Source organism: Brassica napus, chromosome C5 (assembly GCF_020379485.1).
Source record: "Brassica napus cultivar Da-Ae chromosome C5, Da-Ae, whole genome shotgun sequence".
Lineage (NCBI taxonomy): Eukaryota > Viridiplantae > Streptophyta > Magnoliopsida > Brassicales > Brassicaceae > Brassica > Brassica napus.
The window spans coordinates 22,103,732-22,128,818 of record NC_063448.1 but is presented as its reverse complement, the minus strand read 5'-3'; the positions used below and the strand labels follow the sequence as shown (position 1 = coordinate 22,128,818).

The window sequence follows — 25,087 nt, the reverse complement described above, 5'->3', positions numbered from 1 at the left end:
AAAAATCTATAAAACCAGTTTCATTATTCCATCTCTTTTAATATACTACCATTTTGAATTGTACACTAATCACTGAGACGGCGATGAAGTGTATGCTTCAACATTCGACATGTCAAAGCTTTGGAACAGACTGCAAAGATTTGATTGCAATGATCAAAGAACCTCATGATTGGCCAAAGTTTGCAACAAAATTGGAGAAGATAGAGACTCTGAAGATATACTTTCCGGATTTCTAAAATTACTCACATTCCACAAGCGCAAAATCAAGTTTCAGATTTCTTAGCTATGACTGCAAGGTCTTTTCATAGAGTGTTTTATTTGATTAGTTGTTCTATTCCGGTTTGTTTACTCAAACCACCTCAAATTTGAACAATAATTACCTTTTGTTCTATTCCGGAAAGAGCATTTCAGCATTTGACCCGAACATAGAAAAATCATTTCCAATCAGATATCACTGTCCCAGCAACCAAACACTCTCCCCTTGCCAAAAGAAGCGTAGTTTATAATCAGACAACAACAAATGGACAATTTGTCACGTGTGTTACAAGAAACACAAAAACAAAGTTCATCAAAATGACATCTCTATGGGTCAAGTAATATAAGCCTTTCTTCGTCTACATCTCCACGTTGTCCCAGTCAAACGATCTCCCCTCTAAACTGTATTCCGAGTGTTGCATTCGGTTCTTCGCCAATCTGCTCATCACCGCAAGCCCTGAAAATGTGTAACACTCAAAATCTTAGAATCAAGAAAAAGTTCTCTATTAAGTAGCAGAGAGAGATCTTAACAACAACGTTACCTTCGACCATTTTGTAAAGAGATGGCCACCAACGCTCTCTAGAGATATCATTTTGAGTAAGAGACTCGTCAATCTCTTTATCGTGTTTCCCTTCGAGAACACTGCGTAGAGTGACCACAGCGTCTTTCGTTCTCTTCAAAATGCTGTTATCATCTTGAATCTCGAGGCTTTGAAGGTCGTTGTGAGATGAAGTGAGGCTCACAGCCAAAGCAAACTGAGCAGCTGCAGCCCAACGAGAAGAAGCTTGCCATTTCCTCTGACCTTCTAAAGGTTGCAATGAATCATCACCATTAGCCTCTCTGATACGTTTGTTTTCAAGCACTAAACCACGCAAGTACTCGGCATTTGCAGGTCCTGTACTTTGAACCATCTTTGAGAAAGAACTTTCTCCGTTTGAAAGAAGATTCTCAGGTGTGCTAAACTCCTGAACCTGAGGCATTGGAAAATATCAAATATGTTAGCTGAAGATATAAAGCAAATATATAGCGTTAGAAGATGGAGTTTTGCGTACTTTTCCAGAATCAAGGACGAGAACTTTGTCACAGTCGATGATGGTATTGAGACGATGAGCGATGATAAGCATAGTGCATGACTTGAATTCTTCTCGGATAGTCTTTTGGATGAGGACATCAGTTCTAACATCAACAGCAGCAGTTGCTTCATCAAGGACAAGTATCTTAGATCTTCGCAACAATGCACGTGCAAGACTCAACAACTGTCTCTGTCCAACACTGAAGTTCTCTCCTGCCTCAGTAACCTGACCAAGTAGACTTAAGAGTTACTCTAATGAACACAAGAGACTTACAAGAGATGAAAATGTTAAAAAAAAAAAACTACGTACCTCAGCATCAAGACCAAGAGGATTTCTGCGGATAGTATCTTTCAAGTGTGCTCTCTCAAGAGATTCCCAAAGATCAGCGTCGTTGTGTTCACTAAATGGGTCAAGATTGAATCTCACAGTGCCTACATATAAAATGAGGCATCAGTTACTGTTTTAGTAAATAAGCAAATCCAAGTCTCACATCGGACCCATTAGACCAAAGAAAGGCTAATATATAATTTATCTGGTCCAACTCCACCGTGACCTTTTTTGGAGCAACCGACCCAAAAATAAATCCGTGAGGACTTAGGCCTTTTGGTCTTGGCATTTGGCTACTGTAAAAACAAGTAGCAGAAGCTGTGTGAGACGTACCTGAGAAAAGCACTGGCGCTTGAGGTATAATTCCAAGAACTTTACGTAGGTCCATCAGTCCAAACTTGCCAATGTCGCATTCATCAATCAAGATCCTTCCCTTTTCCAGCTCCACAATTCTGAACAAAGCATTCAAGAGGCTTGACTTTCCAGCACCTGTCCTTCCAACAATCCCCACCTTATCCATTGGAGAAATGAAGAAAGAAACCTCATGAAGCACAGGAGGTAACTCAGGGCGGTAACGAAGAACAACGTCCTGAAACTTGATGGAACCAGACGATGGCCATCCAGGAGGTGGACGGTTTTTTTCAATGACCAATGGAGCCTCTGATGGTGTCTCGATATAGTTTCCAACACGCTCAACAGAGTTCAAACTATTCTCAGCTAGACTAGCGAGTCTCAGTACAGCTGTTAAAGAGCTGGTAATACTTAAAGCGTAACTGAGAAGCAACCCCATTGTAGATGCAAATGCTTGCTGGTTCTCTGCCTTTCCGTTCTGCATGACGGCTAATGACGCAGTCAGCCAAACCATGAGACCTCCAAGAACTTCCAAACGGATCCCCAGCCACCGGTTTGCACCCATGTTTACAAGCGTGAATCTGATGTTGTTATCCATTGATCTTCCGTTGATCTCAGCCATGCGGTCGTATGCTTTATAAGCACGGATGCTTGAAAGTCCATTCAACGCCTCTCCAAATTGAGCATAAACTGGAGATCTTGAAACGGAGTCCATACGTTTAACTTCACGAGATGTGTTCTACAGTAAAGAAATAATGGTTTAGTACACAACAGTAATCAGTATTGCGTTTAAAAGGTATGTTAGTTACCTGGTAGTAGAGATAAGCTCCATAAAACACGACCAAGAGGGGCATGATGGCCCACAGGGAGAGAGTGCTGACAATACCAATCAAGATAATAGTTGAAAGAAGCTGAGCTATTGAACCCATAAACATGTTTACAAAGACTGCCACCGTTCTGTCAATATCACCCATATCTTTGGCGAAGCGATTGATTATCCGTCCTAATGGATTGGTTTGAAAGAAGACCATTGGAGCCCTTAATATGGAACCAAGCATAGCATCATGCATCTTTTTAGCTGCATAAAGACTCGCCATAATCAACCAATACGAATTGACCAACGTCACAAAGACCTGAAACCAAAAGAGAAATAAGTGTTAGCACAAAACCAAAGAGCTCTCTGTATCCTTGTCTTCTCTCAATCATTTACCAAATGCAACACATACCTGTCCAAACGAAAGAATCGCATAGATAAGATTATAGAATAAGGGTCCATGACTCTTTGGAGTTCCTGCATCAGTCCATTCACTCAACCAAGTGCTGCTTGCAACTCGAAATACTTGAGTCAAGACGTAGCATATAAGGAGCATCATCACCACCCATCCACCTCCAAGTGCATCCTGGTACCTGGAACATGGTAACACCTCCATAGTCATTACAATGACCTTCAAATACGAAGCTTAGTAAGAAAACAAGAATAAAAGAAGTTGAAGGGTATATGTTCATTTTAATTTGTAGTAAACCACCACAGGTGAAATAACATTTTATGGATATTTACACTATGGATAGAAAAGATATATACAAAGGAAACTTACCTCTTCAAGACTTTCCAACTCACAACTCCTGTTTCACGTTCTTCACGCTTAACAAGCACAGAGTTTCCTTCTTTGGATTTCTTTGTCTCGATTCCATTAGTCTGTAGAATAATATTAGTGTTGCCGTTCTCAACTTGTTTTACAGACTTTTGATCAGCTTCAGCTTCTTCATTTTCTTCTGAATATTCTTCAACCTTTCCAGCATTTTCCATTAACCTCTGGAACAATGGGCCACTTTGAGATAATTCTTCATATGTTCCCTCCTCTTTTACTGTTCCCTCATGGACAAGTAGAATTTTATCCACTTGTGATAGGAAGTGGAGCTGGTTTGTAACAAGAACTCTAGTTTTGTCCCCAAGTTCTCTTTTTATGCATTTTTCAAAGACCTATAACAGCCAGTTTCAAGAAATCAGATAACAATGTTTGCTTAAAAGCAGTTATAAGGAAGAGGTATGTGGCAAACAAGAAACATAATATTCATGACAACGAAGAACAAACGTTATAGAGTCCAAGCTTTTCAAGATTGTAAGAAAGAAAGGATCCTAATATCCAAAAGAGCCAATGGCTAGTTTACCTGCTGACCAACATGCGCATCAAGGGCACTTAATGGGTCATCTAATATGCACACATCTGAATTTGAGTAGACGGCCCTAGCCATAGAAACCCTCTGTTTTTGTCCCCCACTTATGTTAACACCCCTTTCTCCAATCTCCGTTAGATCACCACCCTATCAATCAAGAAAAAGAATAGGATACAAACTTACACACATGAGAACTAGAAATAGAATTCCATGCTATCAAAAGAACCGTCTTCCCCTAAAGAAACTTACAGGCAGTAACTCAAGGTCATGTCTCAGTGCAGTCACATCAATCACCCTTTCATATTTTTCTTTGTCAAAAGGAGCACCAAACAATATATTGTCACGTACCTACACAATGCAAATTACAATCATCATCTCAAAATCGCTTCTGCATTCGAATGTATCTAAAAGGACATACCATTATATAGAAAACATATAATACATAGCACACTTAAGATTATGTCAAGAGGATAATATGAAAACTTTGCAGTGAGAACCATACTATAGACACAGAAGCATATAAGCACCTACCGTGGCGTTAAAGATCCATGAAACCTGTGGAACATAAGCGACTGATCCTCTAAGAGTAACTATCGCATCAGATATTGCAGGAAGTTCCCCAAGCATAGCAGATATCAAGGAGGTTTTTCCTTCTCCTGTACTGCCAACTACTGCAACTAGGCTGCCAACAGGTACATCCAAGTTGATATTTGACAAGGTTGGCCTTTCCGCCTGCAAACGTATAATGGTTGTTCATTTTCTTACTTCAATGAAAATATGTAATGAAAGAAAGTGAAGAGGTAAGACAAACGAGACCTTTGAATCCCAGGAGAAGTATCCATTCCTTATTGAGATAGCTGGCTGTCCAGGTTCAATGGGAGGATTTGGTAAGAGAACTCTCTCTTCCGTCGATAATACCTCCTCCAAACGGGTTAAGGATACCTTAGCATTTACGGCCTACAAAATTCAAGCCTGGTTAGCATCTAGAAACAAGTTATAACAATGACTGGTCTAGAAAAAGACGTAGTGATGGAAATATAGAAAGAACAATTATGAGCAATCATTACAAAATGATGTCATGTTATTCAGCACCAGAAATGAAGACATTGTGCAACAAATCACCTGAGTTATGATGTTTGGAAGCATGAATAAAGGGAAGCGAAGCACAGAAAATAGAGAAAGAGCCGTAAACGCTCTTGCTGGTGTCAGGTCTCCTCCAAGCAATGAGAACACACCAAATGAAACAACAGTCACGAAAACAGGAATGCTGTTTAGTATGAACATATTGAACTGCAAAACAAATGGAAGATCAAGAATGAGTCAAATATTTACATGAAAAGAGGAAATCGCAATACAGTAATGCGCTTTATATTAAAGATCATGCATGATGATTACACATGGCTACAAAACTTGAAACAATGTTCAATGAACTAGAAGAAAGTAATGGCAACAAGACAATCAGGCACACTATGCATGCTGTCTATAGAAGCAGTCAATATAATAGTTACTGCGCTTAAACCATACCGCTGAGAGAAGTTGTGCTTTCCGGAACCAAGATAATTCATCATCACGTACAGTTTGAACCTTCGACTGAAAACTGTTTTCCCAAGCATAGCACCTAGAGTAATTTTGATTTAATGAGTCAAGCATTGCCTCAAACTTCCAACCATGCAAGAAATTAATAAGTCTAATAAAAGTATCGTACTTCACTGTATCCATTGCAGCTAAAACCTCATTCATTAGGCCAATTCTCTTGTCTGTACGCTGCAACCCTTCTTTTGTTAATTTCTGCGTTTTGCTTATAATAACAGTCTGTTTCAACAAAAGTAAATAAAAGGAATCATTGTCATTGAACAGAAAGACAGTTGAGGTTGAGAGAGATAAGCAGAGACAGTCGGGTCAAAGATGAGAAATAAGAAATCAAAAGCAAAACAACCTACAGACAAAAAACCATGAGGAGTTACAAAAAGGTACGGACCTGTATAGGGAACATAAGGACCAGGAACAATGCGCCTATGAGCGAGGCAACACCCAATTGTTGATAAAGGAGAACCAGTGATACAATTATGCGAAATGGCGCCGACCACATGGTATGAAGTGATTGGCAAATTTGCTGTCACAGACAGAAGAAAGTTTAGAAAAATGAACAGCCTATCAGTAAAGACCATTGTTGAAAGGTTCTTTTTCTTCTACTAATCAAGCAAATAAAATGAAATTGCAATTCATAAGTTCAATGAACAGCGTATGAGTCAAATACTTGCAGGAGAAAGTATCTTTTTGATACATTGCATTTTAGACTCATTCTGAGGTAGAAGACAAAGTTGATATAGAGAAGCAGACAAAGCTAAAGGAGGAAAAGGTAACAAATATATACACACCTGAAGCGACTCAGCATCAGTCGTCATTAAATTTGTTATTTTTCCTGTTTGAAACTTCTTCCGCCCCTCATTAGTTAGCCTCAGAGACTTTCTGAACACAGCAGCAATCTATCAAGGGAGAAATTCATCAGCAGAAAGAAACACTCTAAAAACATCTGTTATAGCTTTCCACAAACATAGCAACAGAGATTTTGCAACAAAAATAGCACAAGAAAATTGAGGTGAAACTTTTAGCTTACCAGTGCAGACCTGAGCCGGTAACCAACACGCATCACATTTTGGAAATATTGAGCTTCACATAGAACCCCCAATACCTGAAAATGTCAACATTAACATCAAGCGCTACGATTCCCTTCGTCAATGTCATATTCTAAACTACATTAAACAAAACCCTTCACATGCAAAAGTCATAAAAACAAAGACCTCCAGGATTTGCGTCAGAAGAACAATAACCCCAACTTAAAAAAGAAGAAGTAAAACTGGTGCTATAACCCCTACAATCTACGGAAACAATAGACCTTGTTTCATCCCACTCCACCAAAGATTGAGTATGCTATAAATACATCATCTTAATTACATGCAAGAGATTAAAAGAGGGAGATGACAAAAGGAATGTAAAGCATACCACTCCAACAAAGATTGAGATTGCATAGATGTAACCTATCCAGGCTGGTTCATTAAGTTGCATTGACTGCAGAAAGTTTTAAGACCACACTGTGAGATATCTCTCAGATAATATCCAAAGAATGATAGGATTTCAAATCTACTAAGAACGTTTAAATACTAATTTGGGCAGTCGAATATGGGCCCATCTCAGCAATTCATGTGAATGAAAAAATTACAAAGCAGTGAGCTAATAGAAACAAACCTTTAAAAGCTCATTCAGTAGAAGAGGCCCCACGAATTGAGAACAGTCATTCCCAATCTGTGATACAATCAATTTAGACTAAAATGTCAAAACAGTTGATTAACCAGTTACAAACATGCATCATTAAGGAATTGTAAGACTTCCGTGTTATCATATAAATAAAATTACCTTCCAGAACCCACCCCACCAAAACCTACAAAATGCAGAGCAGTTTTCCATAAGAAAGTCTACAAGGATGAAAAATAATAAAGGCAGATTGTGGAAAGAAAAGTAACAGCTCTGTTATACAACTAAAAATGCATCGAAACATAATTAAACAACCTCCAGTTATTCATAATGAATGTTCTACTACAACCGGATTGCTTGTTCTTAAGAATCACACATCATGTCAAATCCCAAACAATTAATCCATGTTCCAAAGAGACGAGAACACATGGCTACAAAGATGTTTCTCTTTACCTTCCCCCAAGGCTGTTGTTCAATGCTCTCAAGAGCCACGGCTTGGGCTTTTCTAGTTCTTTTTCCCAGGACATCTGGAAGCTAAGAGAAGGAGATAAAATATATATCACTCAACCATGCCAGTCGTAGACAGTATGAGAGCAGTTATTAGTTTTCAAAGATTAACCATACCATTTCATGAGGGTTTCAGTTCGATCCCAAGTGTCCAGATGCCATACATCCTTCTCGGTGAGAGGCCGTTTTGATCCCAGAGTCATCAATGGATTCAACCATGAGAAGAAAATTCCTGTGAGAAAAAAGATATTTGTAAGAAAGTACACAATAGTCAAAGTTCAACAAAGCTTGAAGAATTTATCATAGAATAAATATTGCAGCTTCCGTCTTCTAGGCACAATCCAGTTTCCCTAAGTTTATTTCTAGTGAAAACTGGAGGATAAGTCAAAAAGAAATTGAAGAGACTATAGACAAATCATTGTGTTAAATGCTCTAAAGAATTACCAACTCAGATAGGTAGTAAGTACAGATGAGAGATCAGGGATGTTGCGGTGATTCTCATAATAAAAGAGAGAAGAATATACATAACCAAATCCACAGGACGGAAATAAGGAGTACATAGAGTGACCTACTGTCAAATAAATTAGCATGCCTCTCAGGACATATTTGTTCTCCTCCAGGAAGCTCTTCATACTCATAATCCTCTGAGGTTTCAGCCGGCACTGGTGTGTAACCAGCGTAAGGATCCAAATTAGGGAAATACACAAACAAGAGAGTCCCAAATGCAACCTGGATCCAAAAGCCACCCTCTACGTCATTATCAAAATACAATTGTATCATCTACAATCTAATATACATACAGCACATGGTAAATAGAAGTTTAGAGAATGCAAAAAGGAGTGTTAATGTGAAAACCTGAACTGCCACCTCGCTTATGTAAAGATACAGTTTAAAACTGCAAAAACAAACAAACATGAAGCATGTAAGCTCATCCTGCCAGACCGAACTTGAATAAAGCATATATAGATTGCAGATTTACAAACCTGCCATAGTATTCCTTGACTGAGAGAACAAGATTTAGCAGCACCATGTCTCCCAAAAGAGCATAAATGACAGCAAATCGGACATACCAACGAAGTTCACGGATATATGTTTTAGTTTCAACAACGGTCATGACCAAAGCAGAACCCCAAGCCAAAGCCTCAAGACCCAACATGAACGCCTGCCAAAGAAAGCACCAAAAGACAGCTTCTTTTAGGCAAAACACACATAACAACAACAATAAAAAGTTAAAAAAGAAAAATGATGTTGACAGACCTCATAAGGAGGAAACCCAGCAGCATCCAAATCCAAGAGTGAGATCCTCATGACCAATCTAAACAAAGGCTCCGCAGTACTATAAGCAGCCAAGAGAGCCAGAAAATAGGAATACCACTTCGACCTCAAGCAGAATTTCTCTACTCTGTGATCCTTTACGGTGAGCCAAATGCGGTAAACGCAGAGAATCAACAGAACCAGATGAGAGATGCCAAGCACAAAGGAGTCAATAGCACAAGGCGTGTATGCACCAAAGGCATAATCAACCATCTTTGACCAAACACCATTTGGAACCGGCTTGCAGTACCAATCCAACGGCTTAAAACCCATCTTCTTCCTCGTTATACAAAAATCCCCTCTGCTTACAAAGTTGAATCCACTCAGATACTATACATGACAAGATACAACAAACAATCCTCTAGCTCTGCAAAATGAAATAAAAACATAGTTATTTTGACAAGTGAGAAAAATGAACTTTTAGTTACAGGGAAAAAGAAATATGCTATGATTATGTACTCGATGAGAGGTGAGAAAGCAAAAAAAAAAAAAAAAAAAAAAAAAAAAAAAAAGCGAAAAAGACTAAATATTCGTAGGTGAAATAAATAAAAAGGTGTAAAAGCTTTCTAGCCATTTATTAGTGGAGGTAAACTTTATTTTATCCCTTGAATCATCGTCAAAAAGGGAAAACAGAGACAAGCACCAATAAGTTTAGCTTTTTATATCGTAAGCCATAGATTCTCTGAAGAAATTTCTTCAAAAAAAAAAAAAAAATTAAAATAGACGCTTAAAATGATTTCTAACAGTGATATGAAGAGTAGTAAGAGAAGAAATAATCACGAAGTCGAAAGTGCAAACGACTTCTCTCCCGCTTTAACGAAGAGGAAGAGGAAATAACGAAACCTCCGTAGTGAAAGCGACGAGGAAGAGAAGAGTTTTTTTGCCGGAGATTTGGAGGAAATCACGGAGACGTAAACAGAATCTTGGATTGAGATTTCTCTCTCTCTCTATCTCTGGGATTTGTTTCAGTCGCTGGTTATTATGAGAGCTAGAGAGAGAGAGAGATCGAGGGAGGGAGCAAAACGATGCGTCACTGCTTACAACTTGCAAATGAAAAAGTCAATATTTTATATTGTACATAGCCGGAAAAGTCAAATAGATTCATAAGTAAAAACATTCATTACCTTTTTCTACTTGCGTTATAATTTTCACATCTAATTTTCTACATTGAACCGCTAAAAACAAATCGGGCAAATCAACCAAAAAAATTGGTATCATTTTATTTTTATTAATTATGATATTTGTTTTTTATGAACATCTATTAAAGAGTGATCTGCAACCAGCGTCCTAGAAGGCATGCATACTTGTGGGGGTAGGGATATTTAAATGACATAATCCTACTCTTCATTGCCTTGTCAAGCTTGCTCGTATCGCCTAGCATTCCTCTCTTTCTATACATAGTAGATTGAAGTCTGAAATATTAGCTTTGCCAAAATAGTAAAAAGTTCTTTATGATCCATTCGCGAAAGATGCAGTCAAGTGTGCTCCTAATCCAGATTGATATGTTTTCCCAAAAGATGTCATGCAACTGATTCCCATACTATGTAGAGTAAGGACACACAAAGAACAAGTGATTTATTGTTTCTTCTCGTTCACCACAAAGCTCACATCTCTGTACTGCACCCCCATAGTCTCATTCTATCTCCCGTAAACAGCATGTTCCTTATAGCGAGCCAAGAAATAAAGGAGAACCAATGAACACCTTGGGCAAACCAAACTACACAGCTCCATCTCTTTCCGTCTCTACGCGATCGTAGCAGGGGCGGACCCACAGCAGAGTGGGGTGTGGCACGTGCCCTATACTATAATTATAACTTTTTTGTACGCCTGTATCTCAGATTGTTGTCATTAGTTCATTTGGTTATTAGTCTCAGAGTAATGCCCCACGCTTCACGAGTTAGAACCATTGCTTCTTTTTTTTTTTTTTTTTTTGTGATTAGGCTAAAGATAAATAATGTAGTGTTTTAGTTTGACACAAATCTCAAGACCGAAATCAGAGATAAAGCTGATGTTAACACAATAATTTTTCTCTATACGTTTTGTTTTATTTTACTCACTTTTCATAAATATATATTCTTTTTTATTGTGTTGCTAAATTTTTTCATGAGTGATTTTCTTTTCTTTAGGATATAATTTTTCTGAAGTAAAAAAAATGCACTTTATTTTGTTATTTATTTGTATTAATTCGTATTTATTAATTATAATAATTAAATTAAAATAAAAACTATATTGAATAAGTGTTTATAATGAAGAGCAATTTAGGTGTAAAACATAGGAAGATAGCGAAATTAGGAGAATAGGAAAGAGAGGAAACTTGTCACGCTTAAGTCAGTAACAAAGACGAAACTAACCCTCTAATTTGGCCACTCAACTTCTGGAGTTTAGGTTTACTAGGGTTGTGTCTGACAGGAGAGATTTAGTTTGATTTAGTACTGTAGTTTAAAGATTTGGTTACGATTTTGGAATTTTACATTGGTATCTGATCAGCTATTGTTTTCTGCAGGCTTCATCTCTCTCCACAAAATCTCTGACGCATACTGCGCATCCTGAAACAAATCTAAGAAAAGATTTGCCTCCTATACATACAAAAAATTGTATTACGGAAATACTCAATATTATATCTCTTATATCTTTCTAAAATCTGTGGGCGTCTATATAACGCAGTTGCCCGGTTTCTTCGTTTGCAGAAGACGCAGTCGAGAAACATGTAGACTGGAAAAGCTTATGAAACATAGTCGAGAAATGAGATTGAAACTTTTCCGGGACAAGTATGGAAATGTATACAAAACAAATATGTTTGTGAATATCGGTTGAATAGTTAACATTTTTAAATGAAGTCTACTATAAAAGTTGGCCGGTTAATATTAATGGTTGGATGGTAAAGAAGTTTTGAAGCCGTAAACAAAAACATTTAGACTGGAAATGTATACAAAACAAATATGTTTGTGAACATCGGTTGAATGGTTAACATTTTTAAATGAAGTCTACTATAAAAGTTGGCCGGTTAATATTAAAGGTTGGATGGTAAAGAAGTTTCGAAGCCGTAAACAAAAACATTTAGACTAGAAATGTATACAAAACAAATACGTTTGTGAATATCGGTTGAATAGTTAACATTTTTAAATGAAGTCTACTCTAAAAATTGACCGGTTAATATTAATGGTCGGATGGTAAAGAAGTTTCGAAGCCGTAAACAAAAACATTTAGACTGAAAAAAAGTTATGATAGCCAGCTAATATAATTGAGTTACGTGTACTAAATATCATACATATCTAATGTACAAGACTAATTGATATAATATTATTTACACGGCTAAATATATGTTCTCAAAGTTGTGTTCCCTGGATCCAACTCCAACACCTTCTCAGCCAAATTATCATCATCATCATTACCAAAATTTTATTTCATCTTCTTCTTCCTGAGATATAAAAGACTCAAAGTCGTAGTCCATGGATCCAAGTTGCATAGTAAGAAGCCTGATGTCTTCTTGGTCTCACTTGATAGTTTTTGATGATGATCCATAAATTGGCCAGTAAGCGAGATGTCTTCAAGAAGGCTCTCTTTTGTCGAGCTAGTCTTGGTACGAAGCTGTAGTTGTCATCAACAGAGACTGTTCTATGATGTTTTGTTTCTATTCCTATCAGTAACATCCAAAAGAGAATTGCAACAGAGAAAAAAACTTCATCAATTTTCAAGAACAAATCGTTTCTATGTGAGAAAGAAAAATATTCTTGCAAAGGAAAGATGAAAGAGAAAGAAAACTATTGATTTTAAGATCTTTCTGTATCCAAATATTAGATTTTGCAGATATATAGCGGTTTAGTGGATCATTGTGAAGTAGGGGTAGCATGGTAATAGCTCATTTGGGAACAGTGGTCATTTAATCGCAGTTGGGCATTTCGCTAAATAGACATAAGTCTTTTGGTAGGAGTCCTAATATCTCTATAATGAAACTATATGTGTAATATATATTTTTATCTTAATATTATATGTGTAATATATATTCTTATCTTAATATTACTCCAAATAAATACTTAGTATTATAAAATATTTATCTTTTTATTTGATTTAAATATTTGCTTAAATAAGATGTAAAAATTAAATTATAATATAATTTATTTTTTAAATTAAATTATTTTATAATTTATTTTTTTAATTAAATTATTATATAATTTATTTTTTAAATTTTATCTAACATTTTTTGAAAATAACATAGTATTTATATATTGTGCCCCATGTTAATTTATTTTCTAGATCCGCCCCTGGACCGTAGTTGCTCTCATGTTTTAATAGTTGTATTCAGGTCGAAAATCATTAGTCTCATGCTTCCACAGAACTACGTCATTTCCTTCATCATTACTCGGTACCTCAACTGCCAAAATGCTATCATACAGAGCATGATAGTGTCGACTTCGCTTACCTCGAATGCACCATTTGTGGGAACCGAAATTCACACTGTCGATTTCCGTTTAAATAAGGAAAGTAGGAAAACTCTAATTTCTCAGAGGTCCCGGATATCAGCTAATACCACACGCCAAGCAATCAGAACACGATAATGACAACGATAAAGTATAAGAAATCAAAAAGAGAGCAAAGTAGATCTTATTCCGAATTCGCGTTTGAGCGTTACAACAAGGTGAGAGCCTGGGCTACGAGAGCTGTCGGCGAGATTCCTAGTTCTAAAACCCTAAGACGGCAATAACCTTGTTGAGTCGCAGTTTGAATAACAAAAACGAAAATATGCCTAATTGCTCTAAGTGCTACGTTCGCTCTGGAAAAATCCTCTTCCCATGCCTCTCGCCTAGGTCCTCTTATATACTGACTTCAAGGTCGGTTTACGCCTTTCCACTTCTGCCCTTAAGCCGCCATAGCATAAAAATGGAGATATTCCATTTTTTTCGATCTTCGTAATTATCTTCAAAATTTCGTATTTATCCGCGGAAACTTGACATTTATCTCCCCTTGCGGACCAAGCGTAAACCGACATGCGGTTTACGGTCTGTTGATTAAGAATCCATAAGTTGGGCCTCGAGTCGTGTCCTAGGTCCCTTTGGGCCGTCTTTCGACTCGAAGCGTTTATTACGGCTTCTTTCGATAAAGAATGAACTTTCCGCGCTTTTTACGGTAAAGTTTGATTGATAACTTAGAAATGGCGGGGAACGTGAGATTGGTTCGCTACGGTATTCGGGAGATAGCATCGAAGGGTAGACGAGAATGCATGGACTGGTGTCGTATCGACGTTTCGGAAGAGCTCGGTCGCTACGTAGCGACTGAGCGGAATGGGCGTTTGGTTGTTATGTAGTGACTGAGCTTTGGCTCGAACTTGGTCGCTACGTAGCGACCGAGCACGCGTTTGGTCGCTGCGTAACGATCCTTCTCGAGCTCTTGTCCGATGATTCGCGTTTCTTTCCCAGAGGTTTTTCGTAAAGAAGAATCTATTTCGAAAGTATATTTGTCGAAGAATTCTTCTACGGTTTTTCTTCTTCGGGAATTTGGACGTTATCTTCGTCGTAAACGTTTTTGACCCCAACAGTTAGCCCCCCAGCACATTGGGAACGTGGATTTCTAGCGAGGTCCCAATGCGTGGTATGGAGAGTTTGGACGAGATTGGTGTATTTTGGCGAAGTTCGTGTCCAAAAATCCGTAAGTAAATAGTAATTTCTCATGCCTATAAGAAGGGAGGTAACTTCTTCATAACCTTCACACTTACTCATTCTCATACTCATTCTCATAGAGAGGTCTTTCTTGAAAAGTTCTTTCTCTTTCTTTTCGTCATTTCCTCCTTGATAAAAAAAAAAGAAAAACACGAGATGTCGAGTAAGAAGAGGAGTTCGAAGAAAGGGTCTTTGCCCGCGAATGTTTCTGAAGAGCTTCGAGTGCCGAAGATGGACTTCGTTCCTCATTCGGTAGACCCCGCCGAGAATGAGGCATGGTGGGTGGCGTGTTACGGTTCGATCACACCTCCCTTAGAAAAATTGTTCCCGGTCATGAGCCGTCGTCCGGTGGAGACAGGCGCGCCGAGTAGGAGCACTAGCGGATTTCTCGAGGTCATGCGGTCGTTCTACCATATTTCGGATGCGGTGGAATTCAGGATTCCTTGTCAAGGAGAGTGCACTAGTAATCCCCCGGAGGGCTTCTTTACTTGTTACGAGGCATTTGTAGTGCGTTGCCGATTATGGTTTCCGATCCCCGAGATCATCGTCCGTGTGTTGGGTCGTTTCGGGGTGGCGATAAGCCAACTGAATCCTCTTAGCATCCAGCACCTCATAGGGATCCTGGTCCTGATCTACGAGCATGGTCTCTTTCTCACCGTTGATCATTTCGAAGCGCTTCTTCGATTACAGATCATTCGGGACACGGACACGTACAGGATAGTTCCTCGGAACTTCATGTCGGTGGTAAAGGGTTCACTTCTAACTTCAACTCGTGGAGGAAGTTTTTCTTCTTCGTTCGTGTAGACGCAGCGTCCGTTGAGGAGAGTTGTATCCCACTGTTTCGGAGGTTGCCGAACGATCGTCCCTCTATCAACCCTCTTGCTCCATTTCCTGAGGACATTATTGCGATGAGGGACCTGCTCAGGAATGGTCCTTTTTTCTGGACTTCTTTTACGCCGAAGAGAGTTCGTAAGGCGTTGAGGTTTGTGCATCCTGGTCCTGCTTTGGGCGGAGAAACAAGGAGTGATTCCGAACCTGAAGACCAAGGTCCCAACGCCGGTCCCAACGCCGCTCCCACTATTGCGACGGGGCCGAATTCTTCGAAGGGGAAAGATATTGATCTCGGTGACCTGAAGTTTTTGGTGGACGATTGCATGCTTCCAGGATGGGATCCGAACCTTGCTTTCGGCGATCGAAGTGGTACGAGCGAGGTCCCTATTCCGGACTTTGATGATTTCTTCGCTGGTCTTCCGTCGGGTTTTGACGCTCCTCAGGCCACGAGCGAGTCAGGGAGGCCGAGAATTGTTGCGGAAGGATCTCGCATCATTAACGGGGTATAATTTTTAAGAATCCCGACGATCGTTATTATTATTTTTGCTTATAACGTGTCAATCGGTTTTACAGGGTTTGAACTTGCTTGGATCGGCCATTGAGGCGAGTCATAGAGAGGCCATGGTCTATCGCTTTCAAGCAGAGAAGGCGGAAAAGGATCTTGCTCGCATGCGAGACGAGATGTTGGCGCGAGACGCTCAACTCGCTCGTGATCATGCCAGGGCTGTTCGCAGGGCGGAACGGAATGGAAGAGGGAAATCGTCGAGGTGATGAAGGCTCGCGCTTCTCAATTTCAGGTTGAGTACGGGAATCTTAAGGGTGCTTTCAACTCTTTCAACTCGCTGGGCGACTTCCGTGAGTGTCGCGGCTCCGTCGGGAGCCTTTGGAGCACACAGGAAGATGACTACGTCTTCGAGAGGGAGATGGAGTTAATGAAGGGTGGCATGAAGGATCGTGCTCACGCTGAGGCGACCATTCCTCCGATCGACGGGAAGATCCAGGGATTCTGGGATCCCATCCCGGTTTCCCCTGATACCGTAGAGACTACGGCTGATTTTGCTGGTGATGATGAGGAAGTGAACTTTCCCGCGGATGCATTCGGGGCTTCCTTGTCCGGGAGTTTTAACTTTGACCTGTGAGTGTTTTGGCGGGAAGGAGTTTTTCCCTTTATCTAGTATTTAGCGGCCGAGTGTGGCCTTTGTTCATATATGTCTGGCCGAGTGTGGCCTTGAACTCTTACCGCTATGCGGTTTATTTAATAGATGTCCGTTTGGGTTTACTTTTCTTAGAGCGGGTTTGAAGTGAACATGAGTTGTCGTCTCATATTTATCTTTGTTGAGGCGTTCAATCTATTAGTTCGTTCGAGAGGTGAGTTTTCGTAGAAATCATTTACGATTTTTCGGGAACGTTGAGTTATGAACGAAGAGACATGTTTTAGGAATCTCTTATCGTTTAGATATCATGTCTTTGAGATGTCTAAGACCAATGCGATGAGTTTAGGGCAAGACCTAGGTTTACTCTCGGTTTTAAGGTTTGTGCGGTGACTAGCCGGCTATCGGTTTTCCTGTTGCGATTTATACCTGATTCGTACCGATTTAAAGTCCGCGATAGGTTCTCGGCTTATACGACTTGTATGGTACGAATCGAGCATCTTTCCAGAGACAATTTTTAAGCCAACTGGAAGTGCTAGACCAAAATTTCAGATTTTTTTTGTAGCGCGCTTTCGTCCTTGTGTTGGACGTTTGAAGATCAAAAGAGTGATCAGGTTGCGTTTGTTTAAGACGGCTGATGTGTTCGTCGGGGCCAATCGACGAACGAAGTGTAAGATTTGTAGTGGTCGTGTTCGGACAATTTGTTCGTATTATCTCGCTTTTTAACTTGCGACGTCTCGCAGTTATTTCGAAGACTATACGTATATTTTTGAAGTGAGATTATTTTGCGATTTTGTCTTAAAAAGAGTGACGCATATTTCGTAAAAATTTTCGAAATTTCGATAGAATTCGATTACAATAACGAATATTTTCCTAAGTGGGAGTATACGAGTATACGCACCCACCCCCACCCCCTTTTTGGAGAGGTGGATAGCTGAACTCGTCCTTCGACGAGCTGCCTACGTACCCCTTTCGAGGATCAAGCCATCTCGTAGTTCTATTTTATGCCGCGAGCGTTTTTACTCGGCGGTTGTCGCCGTGCTGACCGCCTTGATTGAGATGATCGTGGTAGGGTCAGTGTTCTCTTTCGGATGTTCCGGTTGAATTGTAGTGTTGGCTTCGGCCTCATGTTGAGTTTCAACGCCCGAAGCGTCTGCGTCGGCAGACGATATGAAATCGTCTTTTCTCGAAACGTTGTTGGTCGAAGATTTATCGATCTTCGTGCGTTTACGATTTGCCATTGCAGAGGTTGTCATCTGTCTTAACTTGTGTTCTGCGAGGAAGCACAGTCGCGACTGTTTCTGACATCCCCAGATAGTTGCGACTCCGTTTGGGGTCGGGAATTTGACGCCCTGGTGGTACGTCGATGGAATGGCTTGCATAGCGTTGAGCCACGGGGTTCCCATGATCACGTTGTAGATAGCAGGATGATCGACTACCGCGAACACTATGATTTTTGTGACCTCCTTGGCCATGACAGGTAGCTGAATTGATCCGAGGGTCATCGATACTTCGCCAGAAAAGCCTGTGAGCGGTTTCGGAGTTGGAGTTACTTCTCCGAGTTCAATGCTCATCCATTTAAGAGTGTCGCGGAAGATTACATTCACCGTGCTCCCCGTGTCAATGAGTACTCTTCCGACTTCCAGATCCCGTATGACGAAGTCTATGACGAGTGGATCGCAGTGAGGCTGATCAATCCCGCTGGCTTCCTCCTTTGTGAAGGTGATTGAGCAGTTCTGATCATCTTTGATAGGAGACCATGTAGGCCAGTTCGCGCTCGACTCCACCTTTCGCTGGTAAGCCTTGATGGCGGAGACCGTATCGTTGCAGAATTGCGATCCTCCGATGATCATGTTGACCCTACGACGATTGTTATCGTTTCCCTTCTCGTCTGGCCTCCTGCCGGGTTTATCCCCGGATTGGTTTCTTTGGGGAGATCTCTCCGCGGGTGGATTTCTGTCCGGCATCGGGGGGCGATCAGTCTCGAGGATGAGATCTTTCACGCTGGTTACTTCCGAGAGTTCTCCGGCTAGTAGCTTCGCGGCCAGCCTCGCTCCCAAGACCTTGCAGTTAGTCGTGGAGTGTCCTCGGGATTGGTAGAACTCGCAGAAGGTGTTTTCGTCATATCTTTGGTTACGAGTCCACGTATTACCCGTGGTTTGGCCCTGGTCTGAGCCGATCGCGTAATTATATGCTCCTTGGAGTTCTTCCCCCTCGTGATGGACATACTTGTCGTTACGAGGATTCTTCTTCCTTGTCTTCGGGTCTACATCTTTCGAGGATGATCTTGCCGACTTATGCTTCTGCGATAAGATTTTCGTTTCTTCCTCGATCATGATGTAGTCCGTTGCCTTGTGGAGGGCGTCTTGGATCGTCCGTGGTTTTTTGAGGGATATCCATTTTCTGAATTTTGACTTGTACCAGAGCGCCTTTCTGAGCGCGTCGATGGCCACCTTGTCGCTTATCCCGCTGACCCTGGACATCACCAACTTGAACCGGCTGATGAACTCGCGGAGGGGTTCCTCTTCCCTCTGGGACAGACTCCAGAGATCGACATCGGAAGTTTCTCTATCTATGAACATAGAGTATTGCTTGAGAAATTCTGATGCGAGCTGTCGAAAACTCCCGATAGAGTTTCGTTTAAGGCGCGCAAACCATTCGAGGGCTGCTCCCTCTAGATTCTCGACGAACAGGCGGGAGTAGCCGACGTCTCTCTCGCCGTCTCTTCCCATCGTGATGTGGAAAGCCTGAAGGTGCACTCTCGGATCGGTCGTACCATCATACTTCGGTACTTTTATCTTTCCTGGATCGGACACCCTCGTATCTGAGATGCGAGCGGTGAAAGGGGTTTTCCGAGCCCCTTCCAGCAGTCTGTCGATCTCGGGGGCCGCGCTCGTAGCATGATGGATTTGAGATTTTACAGCTCTTACTTATGTTGCAGTCTTGGTGATATAGTCGCGAAGATCGCGTATATCCGACGTCTCGTCAGCCGGTTTCCGCGCTTGTCGGCGTTTACTGCGAGTGAGCTCGGTTATTTTTCAGCTAGCTCTTCCTGCTCGTTCTAATAGAGGATTTCCTCCTCTTCTGTCATTGGTTTGTCGAACGGAGAGCTTTCCCGAGTGAATCGGCTTCTGGTCCTTCTTGGATGTCTGTCAGCGTCTTCATCGTTGGAGACATCGCTGGGATCCAGGTCGACTTGCTCGACTTCGTTGTCCTCCGAATCCTCTGCGGGAGGCGGAGGGCTTTTGGAGTTTGCCATTTCGATGGGAGACTTCCCGCTAGGGTTTTGACCCGAAGGTCGTTCTTGGGCGGCTCCAGGCCTGTTGAGCGGGGTCGCAAGGTCGAGTCTTTTCCCGCGGACTTTAGTGGTTCCACGGGGGCGGATTGCTCGAGTCCTTGCCGTTAAAGTTTTAACTTGTTTGGTCAAGGTTTACGAGCTGTTGGTTAAGAAATCGTAAGTTGGGCCTCGAGTCGTGTCCTAGGTCCCTTTGGGCCGTCTTTCGACTCGAAGCGTTTATTACGGCTTCTTTCGATAAAGAATGAACTTTCCGCGGTTTTTACGGGAAAGTTTGATTGATAACTTAGAAATGGCGAGGAACATGAGATTGGTTCGCTACGGTATTCGGGAGATAGCATCGAAGGGTAGACGAGAATGCATGGACTGGTGTCGTATCGACGTTTCGGAAGAGCTCGGTCGCTACGTAGCGACTGAGCGGAATGGGCGTTTGGTTGTTATGTAGTGACTGAGCTTTGGCTCGAACTTGGTCGCTACGTAGCGACTGACCACGCGTTTGGTCGCTGCGTAACGATCCTTCTCGAGCTCTTGTCCGATGATTCGCGTTTCTTTCGCAGAGGTTTTTCGTAAAGAAGAATCTATTTCGAAAGTATATTTGTCGAAGAATTCTTCTACGTTTTTTCTTCTTCGGGAATTTGGACGTTAACTTCGTCGTAACCGTTTTTGACCCCAACACCATTCATTCGCAATAACTGCTTCATTGACCTTACCATGTCGCCTCAGACCAAGATATGTAGTACCCACTTCACCTGAAATATCAATCAAGCGACTATTTCCCATTCAATTATCAAATAAAAAATGAGTATTCTTCCCATCGCCAATCTCTAATTTCAGAAACTGATAAGCAACGTCCCTCATCTTCTGCAATCTACGCTATATCCAGGATTCTTCTGAGTCATCCCTAATACCCCAAAAATAATTGTAGTGAAGTAAATAATGTTTAATCCAGCAGACCCATAGAGAGTCTAATTGCGTAAATAGTCGTCAAATGAGCCTTAAAGAAAAAACTTTTGAAGTATCCCGAAAATCCCTCACTTCTAATTCTCCCTCCGCTTTGGGATAACATAAGTCTTTCCAACTGACATTTGCTTTTTGATTTTGTGGTGGAGATTCTGACCATAAAAAAGCGCTACACATGCTTTCTACTGTATCAAGGAACTTAGCTGGTAAGATGAAACCCGAGTTCCAAAGTTCACTATACTTACGATCACAGTCTTGATCCGTTACAACCTTTCTGCAAAGGATAAGGACTTGTTGGACCAGCATAGCATTCTACTTCCTGTCTTATCAATTAACGGCTCGTAATCATGGCTGGTGAGCGTCTTCGTAGTTAAGGGCATGCTTAAATAACGAATGGGCAGAGTACCAACTCATATTCCCAGTGATAAAGCAGCATTGTAAAGCGCCTGTAAGTTCCTTCCTGATGTAAATATTGAAGACTTAGCAGCGTTAATATGCAAACCTAACATTCGAGCAAACCTCTTCATGATAGCCAAGACCCCCTACAAGCGACTCAGTTGTGCCTTCAGTGAAAACTAAAATGTTATCAGTGAAGCTAAGATGAGTAAGCTTAACTTCTTGGCATTATGGATTGATATACTATGAATTTGACTACTTTTTATGTCATAGTATATGTTTTATTTAGAGTTTATGTTATGTTTGGAGTACATGTTTAAGTACGTTCTGCAACATTATAGAGATTATGGAGCTTAATTGGAGCCAAACCTGTAGCTGAAAAAATGAAAAGGAGACATAGTCGATACCCAAAGGAAGTGTCGGTCGGCACACATTCTTGGTGTCGATCGACACCCGATGAGAGAAGCCTTACGGACCAATATCAAGATTTGGGCCAGAAGTCAACACAATTTACAAGAATGCCCCAAACGAGTTTTGACCTAGATTATATAAGTTGTGCCATTGTTTGGAAAAAAACAACACATACAAAGACTTATATTTTTCTTATAAGCTTAAGGTTTTGGAGAAAAGATCCAAAAACTCCTTCAGAGTATTTTATTGGAACTATGGTTTTTCTATCTCTAATCTAGTTATGCAATTCATTCAGTTTATCTTTATCTCTTATTTGATTATGTATGAGTAGTTACCTTGTTAGACTTAGGGTTTATATGGTTATGATGATTTATTGATATTAGAACTTCTAAGGTGATTATCTAAGATCCTTCACAAAGTTAAATCTTATTGCTAGCATTCTAGAGTAGCTAACTAAAACCATGATCTAGGAGTTGACAACTGCGAGAGTAGGTTCATACCTGATAGTAATTCTGCTGAGTTGGGTTGTTAGACACGAGCTATAGCTAGCTGATTTAACCCATTTAGTGAACTTATCGATCTAAGCTTAAAGCTTGTTTGTAAGACATATCGAGCGACACCCTATAGGTGTATCGATCGATACTCGTTTCGTGTCACATACGAGAGTGTGGATATAGATTCAAACACGTAGACTCGCAACGAGAGCTGGATATCTTACATTAGTATTCAAGTTCTAGGAATGATTATCACATGCACTTAGCAACTATATCATAATTTGGATTACCTAACCTGAAAGTCTAGCTTTTATCTTATTTGTGAACACAAACTCATCTATCTTATTTACTGTTTTATTCATTATTTACTGTTTTAATACTCTATATGCCTAGTTTAATCTTACATTTGAGATGATCTATTGTGTGCCCCCGCCCCCTATGAATTCAATCCCCAAGTGATACATCCGATCTCTTATTTAAGAGAGTTGGCTCTAAGGTTAATTTGAGCTTGCATCATGGATGGTACTCAAACTCATTCGCCTCTGCTGCCTTATTCAAGAGTTTTGAAAGGACATTGTTGATAATTACATACATGTAATGAGACATGGAACAACCTTGTCTGATGCCATGAGCACTAGCGAAGAACCCCTCCAAGCTGCCATTAATTTACACAGTCAAGCCGCAGTCAAAATGCAAAGCCTTATCCAATTGATGAATTGAGAAGGCAATCCCATTGTTTGAAGAATATAGGTGATGAAAGACCATTTAACTGTATAAAGGCTTTGGAGATGTCAAATTTAACCGCACACTTCTCCTTACCAGCAGTCTGATGATACCTGTTTACTAATTTTGAGGCTAGCAATACATTCTCCTGGAATAAACTTTCTTCAATAAACGCACACTGGTTCGATTCGATAGTGTCTAGGAAGATAACCTGGAGCATGTTAGCCAAAACTTTAGAAATTACATTATATAACAGATTACAACATGCAATAATAGGCTTGAAATCCTTCATTGTCTGAGCATTCTCTGTTTTGGAAATCAAGGCCAAGACTGGCGCATTTACCCCTGTGAGTAGGAAGCCAAAGATAAAGAAAGACTGAATCACAACAATGAAATCACCTCCTAGGATAGGCCATGCTGCCACAAAGAACTCTTTAGTGAATCCATTAGGACCAGAAACTTTGTCATTTGGAAGAGATAACAACGCCTTATAAATCTCCGTTGTTGCAGTGGCTTCACTGGTGCATCTGTATGTCAGCAGATCCTGTAAATCAGAAACAAAAACATATTCAAGCATGGGGTCTTGACTCTGCAAAAACCTCTGAAAATGGGTCACGGATTCCTATTTTATATTCATTTGTGAGTTCATAACTTCTCCTCGAGAATTAACCAGCCGGCGAATCATATTTCTGGCATTCCGAGTCTGATCCATGCGATGAAATAATTTTTTGTTCTGATCACCAGCCTAAAGCCATCGAACACAAGACTTCTGCCTAAAAAAAATTCCTCAATATGGACCAGTTTATTCCATCTCTCGGCTGCCTCAGCCACCTTAGCAAAATTTCCAGCTGTAGGATCTTGTAAAGCAGCATTCTGACACTCACAGAGCTCTTCATAAGCTTGTTTTGTTCGAGCTGGCAAGTCTCCATTATGGGTTCTGTTCATAGCTCGAAGGAGTTGCTTAGCATCTTGGTTTTTTGTGAAAGCTAGAAAGAGCTGTCCTAGAATGGTGAAGTCTTTCGGTTGAGTCCCACACTTCCTTGACCATCGGTAAAAAAAATTCTTGTGCTCAGCCAGATAATTGAAAAAGCGAAAAAGGTTGACTATAAATTGAAACAGATGGCAACGGCGATGGCGCTAGGGGAGACAAAAACCCTAGCAACGGCCGCAACAGAAACATAAGGAGATGGAAACAACACCTTGGATAGCGAAGTAAGGAGAAGCCTTGCGGCGGAGATGATACGAATGTCGGAGATCTGGGCTTGAGTCTGTAGGTTTCGGAATTGAACAAGGATCTACAGTTGATTCCTATCGATGGCAACTCAATGACTAGACTTGTGCAGACCGATCTGAATCGAGGAGTTGAGGGTGAGGCGTCGAGCTTTGCGCAAGAACCATCTCGAGAGGAAGTGTGCAGATTTTAAGAGATGGCTCAGGGATAAAGATGGGTCCGCAATAGGTGAGACAGAGTCAAGGCTCACCGTTGATGAAGGGCCTTTTACATGATTCTCAGCTGGAGGGAAGTATGTTGCGTTAATCAAGATTCCAGATGATATTTTTGATGAAGCTAAGCTTCTTTAGAAAAGTTATGTGGTGGTTTACTTTATTGAGGACGCGCCTCATGTAGGATCACTCCATGCGACTGTCAATCGCATCTGGGCTTCACCTAAAGATGGATCAAAAATTGATGTTCAGTTCATTGACAAGAACACATGTTTCGGATTGAGAATAGTCAAATGAGAGCTCGGGTGAATCAGAGGAAGTACTGGCACATCGCTAATATTCCGTTGGTAGTTAATGTTTGGACTCCTGAATCTGCTCAAAACCCATAAGATCTATCTTTAATGCCATTATGGATTGATCTCCGGAGTGTGCCCAATAATGTTTATTCTCATAAGGGATTGAGGTGCTTATCCA

General features: G+C 40.7%; 1 protein-coding gene across 2 annotated transcripts; it reads right to left on the bottom strand.

The window, feature by feature from the left end:
* Window positions 1-413: 413 nt before the first annotated feature.
* LOC106410462 (ABC transporter C family member 1) lies at window positions 414-10,317 on the bottom strand. Of its 2 annotated transcripts, none has more exons than XM_013850962.3 (28): window positions 10,099-10,317; window positions 9,199-9,622; window positions 8,925-9,103; window positions 8,797-8,836; window positions 8,514-8,670; window positions 8,059-8,173; window positions 7,888-7,968; window positions 7,597-7,621; window positions 7,429-7,485; window positions 7,186-7,251; window positions 6,800-6,874; window positions 6,561-6,668; window positions 6,161-6,295; window positions 5,888-5,994; window positions 5,707-5,800; window positions 5,305-5,472; window positions 4,999-5,139; window positions 4,714-4,914; window positions 4,432-4,530; window positions 4,177-4,329; window positions 3,603-3,988; window positions 3,234-3,414; window positions 2,817-3,140; window positions 1,990-2,746; window positions 1,639-1,760; window positions 1,309-1,554; window positions 798-1,227; window positions 414-712 (listed from the first exon to the last, which is right to left on the bottom strand). In XM_013850962.3, exons 2-28 carry the CDS (start codon window positions 9,526-9,528, stop codon window positions 615-617), a joined length of 4,875 nt encoding a protein of 1,624 aa, XP_013706416.1. In that variant the 5' UTR covers window positions 9,529-9,622; window positions 10,099-10,317; the 3' UTR covers window positions 414-614. The 2 variants fall into 2 exon arrangements, with proteins under 2 accessions (XP_013706416.1, XP_013706415.1); XM_013850961.3 differs by having other exon boundaries at window positions 10,036-10,289.
* Window positions 10,318-25,087: the final 14,770 nt, after the last annotated feature.

Bases quoted from the DNA above. Each gene is read 5' to 3' on its own strand.
- LOC106410462 (XM_013850962.3), bottom strand. From the start codon at position 9,528: ATGGGTTTTAAGCCGTTGGATTGGTACTGCAAGCCGGTTCCAAATGGT. The intron at 7,622-7,887 runs GTAAAGAGAAAC...TGCATTTTGTAG, and splicing joins AACAACAGCCTTGGGGGAAG to GTTTTGGTGGGGTGGGTTCT. The intron at 713-797 runs GTAACGTTGTTG...ACACATTTTCAG, and splicing joins TCTTTACAAAATGGTCGAAG to GGCTTGCGGTGATGAGCAGA.